We start from the raw sequence: 8,948 nt of genomic DNA, 5'->3' as shown, positions 1-8,948 counted from the left end.
ACTAATTCTACTTGTGACAGTGAAGTCTCATTTTATTCAGGCATTCATGCTGTGACACCACAGCTCCATGCTCACCAGAGCAACTGTGCCATACCACAGCTGCAGGGGTACACACCCCTCCAAAAATATTGTTTGGAGGGTGGGAGTAAATTTACCAGTCTGGGCTTGAGCAAGAGCCTGGGAAGGGGCTTTTTTATTTTCTCATGGATTGATATGAGGCACTGGCTACAATACTGAGAGAGTTTTAGATGCAGAAAAGCTCAATAGTGCCTGCAGTTAAGGTCCCAGCCTAAGGCAGCTCTGGGAGCTGCGTGTTAGCTGCAGAGAGGTGGAGAATGTGTCCAGTGTCCACAGCGTGGGCTGCTCTCTGCTTCAGTGGCCAGGAGGGCAGGGAAGGGAAGTCTGCAGCCAAGTTCGGGAGTTTTGGTGCTTTGAGAGGTAGCACTACAGAAAGGTTTTTATGTGCAGTTATTTGGGCAGATTGTCTTCGAACAGTCTCACAAGGTATTTGTAGCTTTTACTTTAATTCTCCAAGCACTGCCAGCTGCACTGACTGCCTGCATTCAGTAACTAAAAAGACTGTACTAGCAACTGAGCACTGAAATTGGTCCTTGCAGTCTGGATTATTTTTCTGCTATTAGCAAAACCAGTATTCACACTACCTTTTAGCATGCAAACAACTTCTACTTTTTGTAGTTGTCTTTTTTTTTTCTAAAACTCAAACCCACATCCCAGTTATAAGCTGTTATTAAAGAACTCTGTCATATAGGCTATGCCGATTGAGTCAAATTTGCCTCGTATGTGTACGTATTGAACCTCCCAGTACTGCACACTACAGAAATCACAGTTCTGTGAAATTGATATGCTAAAAAGTATTTCAGCTGAGTAGATCTGAAAGAATAATTTTATCTGGAATATTTAATATAGAAAGATGCCTAAGTGATCCCAGTTAAATTTGCTGCTACACAAAAAGACCAGTGGGAAAAGTATGTACAGTAAAGCAATTAAAAACCAGAATGCCACAATGTATCACCTTAGCTACATTTTCCTAAGGGTCTTTATGATACCCAAATCCTGAAGTGAGGAGTGTGTGAGGACAGCATGAAAAGATAACAAGGGAGAGTGGAGGAGACACTGTGTTGTTGAATATTTTTGAGTGTAGGAACTGTGAGAGGGTGGTTGGTACCATTGTAGGTCCACACAGCCAGGAGTAGAAGATAAATGGAATGTTGCTTCCACGAGTCTTGTCAGTAAGAGAGAAAGTGGCCGCTCAGGCAAGCAAAGATGTATTTTATTTGTTAATTTCTGAATTTCTTAATTCAAAAAAGATTGTGTCTCTCTGGGATGCTTTAAACTCCAGTATCTTATCCTGCAAATAATTCTGGCTTGCCCTTGGCTTTGGGTCAGATGCAGTTCACTCACAGTCCAATAGCTTGTCTAGTGCCACAGCAGTCAGCCTCTTTAAATGATACTATAGATCCATCTCCTTGCATTGCTCAAAGTAGTGCTTCAACTGCAGTCATTTTAAAGGCCATGATGTTTCAATATGGCAAAATGAACAAACTGCCTTTTCATTGTTTTCTTTCTAAGTTATATATATAGGATATTTGCTTCGTTGTCACATCCGTGCTCCTATATCACTTCCCTGTAAAGCTTTTGACCAGAAAGCACTCTGTGGACTGTGCCAGCTGGAAAACATTGGGAAATGGATTTCAATCCTGGAAAAATAGTCCAGATTTCAAAAATTATACTATTCTGGACTAGAAAATTATACTGCAAAGCTGCCATTTTCTGTCTTACTTGAAAAAAAAAAAAAAAGGTATTACTCCATGGCAATATAATTCACAGAAATATTTCCAACAAGCTCCACTCCATGGACTTTCTTACTTATACCTTTAAAAATGAAGAAGCTATTTTTAAGTCAGCAACTGCCTGCCCAGTGATGAGAGTATGCTGCCACCAATACTTTTTATTGTTAAAAATATTGTAAAAATTTATTTTAATAACTTTGTGATAATGTTAAGGATTTTAAATAATACTTATTCCTTCTTGTAAGAGAAGTAGACATTGATTACTTCTATAGTTAATGATGGTGCTGTTCTCTTTAAGAACACTCTGCCAAAGAAATATTGCTTTTGGTTTTAGGAATGGTTTATTGCTTTCAAAGTTTTCAGATCAGTTAAGAGATTTCATTTTCAAAGGTTCTCACTTTGGAGGAATGCCCCTTTGAGGATTTCCTCACAGAAAGAGGTGTCTGCTTTGAAGATTTTCATTTCCTAAAAAACAGTCACATTTCTGGGGTGTCCTCTTTGAAGACATTTTTCTGTAACACTTAAAAGGTTTCCATTTTAAATATCTTTTGCCACCATGGATAGCATCTGCTTGGAAATATTTTTTCCTCTATGATATTCTTTTTGATAATTTACACAGTCTTGTAGGAGCCCATAAAATAATCCCTATCAAAAAAGCCCAGGAACATAATGTGTTCTTACACAAGGTACAAAAGCATTTGGAAGAACTTCTGTAGGATGGGATGTTGCAAGAGTCCAGTTTTGGAAAATCTGTAGAAAAAAAATTCCATTTTATAACATCAAAGAGTAAAGTGGAAAGGTGAGCTCATCTGTCACTTATATGGCCTTTTAAAAATTACTGTGAGACACTTTTTACTCCTTTTAAATCATTTGAGTTCAGAGTTCAAGTTCTGGTATTCCTGAAATCAATAGCAAAAGTCCCATTTCAGTCCAGCTGTGCAAAGAACATTCTTTGAAATTGCTATAAGTTTTCTTTATTTGTTTGAGAATGTATTGCTTTAATTTACTACTATGTTATTGGGGATTTGGAATCTTTTCCTTGCTGGTGTTGAGTTTTTTCAAAAGAGTTGTGTTGTCCATTACTTTTTTTTGTCACCTTTTTAGTAATCATAATTATGTTTGTAAAACTAGACAACCTCAGATTTTGTTCAAGACTGGGCTCACTGTGTATGTTAAAAAGTATTCTGTCTGATGCTGGTCTGTGAGTTAGATAGAGGGCGAGTCAAAATACACCTTAGTACACCCTTCAGTTTGCATGTAAGCCCACTTTTGGGACATTGACTTGGGCTGTGGCTGAAACCTCTGGCCTGTGCTTGCTCCTGTCTGCAGGGCATAGAGCAGGAAAGGCTCTCAGACTCCAAATGAGCAGCCGGAGGCAGGAGGGCTGGGGACTTGGGATCTTTTGTCTGATAAAAATGACTGTCTAGATTGCTTCAGTGCAAAGTCAAACCAAAGGAGTTCAGATCACCTGTGGCAGTGGGTCTACATTGATTTTGCACTGGAACAGAAGAAAAGTACCCCCTGCAAAAGCAGGCGTATTAGATGAGGGGTTAATGTTTGCCACCTCTCAGCTACTAGTCACCACCTACTTGCTGAGACATCATACTGGGCACCAATTTGCTCAAACAGCTTGCCAGAGCATTGCTGGACTAAATGCTTGGCTCGGTTAAGTTAGCCATACCCTTATATCGGTATCATTAGCCAAAATTTAGGTAGCATCACTTCAGCTTAAAAATAAAAACCATCTTGAAGTCCCTGAATCTATGTCTTGTCTGATCCTCAAGTGGAGAACCTTTGTTACCTGCAATACTGGTTGGCAAAAGCTACTGTAGCAAGGAAGGAGTCTCTAAGAATTAAATCTTTTCTGATTGTGGGTCTTTCATGTAACCCGCACATGATTTTAAAAGTACAGTGCTTGGGTTTTTTTTTAGTGGGTTTTGTGACAGCCTGGTAGGCAGGAAAGCTATGCCGTCTGCAATGTAAAGATCCAGGGTGGTAAAAGCACCATCATTAGGGAGCAGCCCTCATCAGTACTGGTCAACCATACTGTGCCCAGAGGACAACTAGGTTCTCACTACCCATTAAATTACTTTACTAGGTACTTGGAGAGCAGTCATGGCTTTGGTGTTGGAATATTTCACCTGTGTCTTGTAGAGCGCCAGGCTAGCACTTAGACATCTGTTTGTGACAACAGAAAGATCTTTATATTTTTTTAGGTCAAGAAGAAGGGAACTTCCACCTTTTGTTTTATAACCTCAACAAACACCTTTACATTCAGAAAAAAACCCCAACAATTCATTTCACTTCTTTTCCCTAACAGAAAACAGCACTCTTCCCAGAGCTGCAGCCATGGCTGTGCACGACCCACAACATGATCTTCAATCCACCACCAATCAGCTAAGACAAAAAACAAGAAACCCCTATGGAATGAAAGATGTTTGCAATCACCAGTGGCATATAATGTTTGTAATAAAAAGTAAAACTGTTCTCCAGTCCTGAAGAAAGTAAATGTACATGTATTTAATCACAGTGATAGAAAAAGGTGAATTTGCTATGGAAAATAAATTTCCAGGTGGATATGGTACAAGCAAGAGAGGGAAAGTAGGCAGACAGATGATAATCTCAGAGTCAAATATAGGCCTCTGAACCCATACAAACATTCACTGATGTACAGTTTGAGCTATGTCACATGTTTCAGTGTTTGATACAGTAGAGAGCAGTTACACTCCCAGCCCGCCCAAGATAAGCTGTCTTTCTAGCAAGGACGCTAGAAATAAAATGCTGTAGAGCAGCCTGTGGGATTCAGACCAGCAAGATGAGTTCTGACTTGAACTTGAAAAAGAGACGTTTATTTAGGGCACTGTGCTTGTAAGAACTACACAATAGCTTCAAAACTTTGATAAAGAAAACAAAGTAAATCAATGTAGACTGCTGGGAAGAAATGTTGATTAAGGACATTGTTTACAGGACCACAAAAAGATGAATAGCTGCTAATAAATGTTGGGACTTTGCTCAAAGGCATCTGTGGAATTTATGAAGATGATAAGAACTGGCTTAAGATAGATTAACATGGTTTAATATAACAAAGACTGGTACACCGAATGATCAACCCTTCCCATAATATCCAGAGGATCTGTTGTTCTAAGCAACACCATTTAATGGCACTACTGTTAACAATATGGAGAAACTAAATAGACAGGGTTATTTAGTTTGGAGATAGGGAAAAATGGTTACTGTGTAAGTGCATCTAATAGTAAGAAGTATCATGTTCATTGATGGAGTCACTAAGTTCGAGTTTTCGCATAGTCTGATTGAAACAGTATGATATAATTAAAAAAAAAGAGTTTGTTGAAATTCTCTGTCCAAGGCTCTCGAGAGAAACTAAGATGATACAGTATTAACAGGTATATTATTTGATATATTAATAAATTTTTAATTATTAGTTATTAATACTACATTATTAAAAGATATTAAATGAAGGACAAGAAAATGGTCTGGTTTTTTCACAGTAGAGGAAGGTCAGTGGTAAAGTACCACAGGGACCTGTGCTGTTCAGCATATTCTTAAATGATCTGGAAAAAAGAGTGATTATTGAGGTGACCAAGTTTGCTGATGATGCTGAATTATTCATGGTAATAAAAACAAAAGCTGACCGTGAAGAATTGTGGAAAGCTCTCATGATACTGTGTGACTGAATGATGAAATGGCAAGTTGAATTCTGTGCTGAAAAATGGAAGTAATATTCAAGGGAGAAAAAAAGCCAAAATATATATGCAAAGTCCTGGAATCTAAATGAATGGCTTCCACACAGCAAAGAGTGTTTGAGTTGTGGGGGGTGTGAAAACAGCAGCTCATGGCTGTGTAGCATTCAAACATGCAAATGAGATTGGTATTATCAGAAAAGAAAAAGAATATAAACCCAGAAAGCACTCATTATGCACCTATATAAAGCCATTGTATTTGTAACTTGAATAATGATGACCATTATGGTCTTATAGAACAGAATTAGGAAAGGTGTATAAAAAGGCAAAACAAATTATTGAAAACATGGAATGACTTCTAATAGGGAAGACATTAAATTTACTAGGACTCTGGAAATAGAACTGAAGAAAATATGACGAAGCTAAATGCATTTGTGAATGGCATGTTTAGGTGAATGGGGAAACTTATCGACTTTTTAAAAGAAAAGAACTAGTGGACATCAAAGGAAATTATTAGGCAGTGGGCCTGACACAAAAGAAAATATTTTTCACACAGAGATTTCCAAAGTTGCATCATTTGTTGCCCTAGAATGCTGCAGGTGTCAAAAAGTACTCAGGCAAGTTCTTGGACAAGATATTCTCTGAGAATGTGGATACTGGGTTTTTTCCCCAGTATCTCCACAGATTGAATTTGAGACAACATACAGCAGAAAATATCCTTGTGTGCTTTCTAGTTTCTAAAATCTTTCACTAAGCATTAACTACTCATAATGCTACTGAACTACACAGCTATTAGCTGTTCTTGAAATAAAAGGGCAACAGCCAATCAAAGTGAAACATCTAAGTGTATCAGTCAAAGGAAACTATTTTAGAAAACAAAATATTATTACAGCAGTAAGATTTCAAATCCTACAGCAGTAGGATTTCAAAAGAAAACTCTTGGAACTTTTGTACAGCCTATAGAAGTATCTACACTTAAATTTTTGTTAGAATAAAATGGATTGAGGATTTAAGCCCTCATGTTTTGTAATGTAACGACTGAATGTGGAGTGTTTTGCTTGAGGTGTTTTACTGAATGATTGTCTCATTGGACATTTCAGCTGCCTTCTGAAATATCTGATGCAGGACTTCAGCAGAAAGTTGACAGGTCGTAAGGACAAGGGGGTGGTTTTTTGCAGCAATTTTTTTCTGACCTTCTAAAACATTAGAAAAACAAAGCAAAGACATACTCTAGCAACAGAGAAAACAGATGACCAAGTCATTATTTGTGCTATCACAATGTCCCAAATATGGCAGACATTTCATTAGGCACCCAAAAGCATACTAAAAATGATCTAATAGTATAAAAAAGCAAAGCTACTTGAAGAGGAAAGTGGAATACCACATTGCACAAACACCTGAGCAAAAGAGTGTCATGGTATTTTATTAGTAACACACTGAATGTTGGTATCTTTTTTTTCCCTTCTAAAATTAAATGCTCTAGATTAGGGTTATGGTTAAGGTAAAATTCTGATTGATTAATTATCACTTTATTGATGGTTGGTGGGGGGAAGGGGCAGAGGTTTTCCTCTAAAAAGTCACATCCATTATTTCAAACTCAAATTTGCAAACTCAGTTCCGGTGCCTTTTCTGCTATAAACACTCAACAGGAGCTCCTCAGTCTCCCTTATAGGGAAGAGCATCTAACTCAGAGGATAAACTGAATGAGAATTAGCTCACTTAATTAGATAGATTCTGCTAGGTGTCATGAAAGAAAAAGAAAACAGGAATGTTACAGAAGAGAATATAAGGTTTGAAGATGGCATTACTATAAAGGTAAGGGAGGTAAGCAAGTCAGGCAGTGAGACAGAGAAGTCAAATGGAAAGACACCTTTTCTATTAATTACTAAGAAGTAGAAGGATTAGTACTTTTACAAATATAAAACTGAGCTATTTTCCATCTAGTAAACTGGTTGCTGCAGAGAACCAGAGTGACTTTTCCAGAACAGAACAAGTCACAGAGTAGAATGAGAATTTGTATGTACTCCTACGTACAAATGTTAAGTCAGTTATTAAGCTATTCATGAGGTTGCTGTAGAGAAGAAGGATACAGGGGTACTAAAGCATACTGAAAATTTTCTAGTTATGGAGGTATGCATAGTTTTTCGGTTCCTAAATTCTTTATCAGTTTCATTGTAATAGTTTCAGTGACAGACTCTACGGCACTTACAGTAACCTGAAAAAAATAAAGTGCAATCAAGTAAGGGACTACTTTCTCAAAACATATTTTTGAAAATATAAAAATGACAGAAGACGTTTTGAATACTTTTTAGTAGTCTTCTGTGTTTGGGATCTTATAGGAACATTTGGATCACATTTTCAAATTTTCTTTCATAGGTATAAAACCTTTAGTTTGACTTTTTGTTTGAATGCAATCCAGGACTGTCTCACACACAGCTCTTTCTAGAAACCCTGCATCAAACATTTTGAGATTTGTGATGAAACATTGAGACCTGCCAAAAAATAAGGGGGAGAAATAGTGTATTTCCTAATGGCCAGGCAGAGCAAATAGTTTGTACCCTGACGTGATAGTTTATAGAAAACCACAGCGACACGGATTTCTGTGAGGAAACAACCCAGCTCACTGCAGTGGTTGATTTGTACGTTCATCTTAATTATTTTTAAATAGTATTAGTGATCAGCCATATAGTCAACGTTGTTTCCCTGTCAGTGACTGCGCAGCCGAGGGCACCGAGCGATGGGGACAGGACTCCCTGTAGGGGGACGGGGTGCACGGGGCTGTCCAGGCCATCTGAACAGTTTCCCTGAGGACACGGGACCAGCTCCCGGCGCTGGGAAACGCTGGCAACAAACGCGGGAACTCTCTCCACGCAACAAGTGGGGTCCGGCGGCTCAGCCGCGGCCCCGGGCGGGGCGGCCGGGAACGGCCACGGCCTGAGGAACGACCGGGGCGGGTCCGCCCCCGCCGCCCCCAGCGGCCTGGGCGCTGCCGTGTGTCCCCCCACCCCGCAGTCCCGAAGCGGGGCGCCGGGGCGGAAGGAGCGGGAGCCGTCCCTCGGCACGTGCCTGACGGACACGGGATGCGAGTACCACACCCGCCGTGTGTGAGGGACTCCCCCGCCCCGGGCGGGGCAGGCTCGCACCGCCTCACGAGCCGGCTCGGGCCGGGCAGCTGAGGGCAAAAGTTTCACCGGCGCGCAAGGCGCATGCGCGAGCGGCCGGCGCGTGCGCGGTAGCGGCGGCGGACGCGGAGCGGAGCCCGGCACTCGGCAACGCTCGGCGGTTCCCGTGCAGGCCAGGCCGCCATTTTCTCGCAGCCTTCCCGTGCGCGGCTCCTGTCCCGCTGCCCGCGCTCTGTCCTGCTCGGCAATGGACGGGTGAGTGGGGGCCGGGGCGTTGGGGGCGAGGGGCTGCCGCGCTGCTGCTGCCGGTCGGT

At 40.5% G+C, this 8,948-nt stretch overlaps 1 protein-coding gene and 1 long non-coding RNA gene across 9 annotated transcripts in view; one reads left to right on the top strand and one right to left on the bottom strand.

Moving 5' to 3' along the window:
* Window positions 1-6,923: 6,923 nt before the first annotated feature.
* On the bottom strand, window positions 6,924-8,703 carry LOC113950984. The gene is made up of 3 exons (XR_003528959.1): window positions 8,656-8,703; window positions 7,603-7,727; window positions 6,924-6,991 (listed from the first exon to the last, which is right to left on the bottom strand). It is a non-coding gene; the product is annotated as an uncharacterized LOC113950984 (long non-coding RNA).
* A 33-nt stretch (window positions 8,704-8,736) lies between these two features.
* PTBP2 (polypyrimidine tract binding protein 2) overlaps window positions 8,737-8,948 on the top strand; it is a 49,146-nt gene continuing 48,934 nt past the window's right edge. For 7 of the 8 annotated variants that reach the window (XM_027651592.1, XM_027651590.1, XM_027651589.1 and 4 more), the window contains exon 1: window positions 8,737-8,889. Coding sequence is in view for 7 of the 8 variants with exons in the window: in XM_027651590.1 (XP_027507391.1) it covers window positions 8,882-8,889 (8 nt within the window). In the remaining variant the exon portion in view is untranslated. The remainder of the gene's footprint in view (window positions 8,890-8,948) is intronic. The other variant, XM_027651591.1, reaches the window with a different exon arrangement.

The sequence above is a fragment of the Corapipo altera genome, unplaced genomic scaffold (assembly GCF_003945725.1).
Source record: "Corapipo altera isolate COAL_440 unplaced genomic scaffold, ASM394572v1 57, whole genome shotgun sequence".
Lineage (NCBI taxonomy): Eukaryota > Metazoa > Chordata > Aves > Passeriformes > Pipridae > Corapipo > Corapipo altera.
The sequence above is the reverse complement of the archived record's forward strand: the minus strand, read 5'-3'. Positions and strand labels throughout refer to the sequence as shown.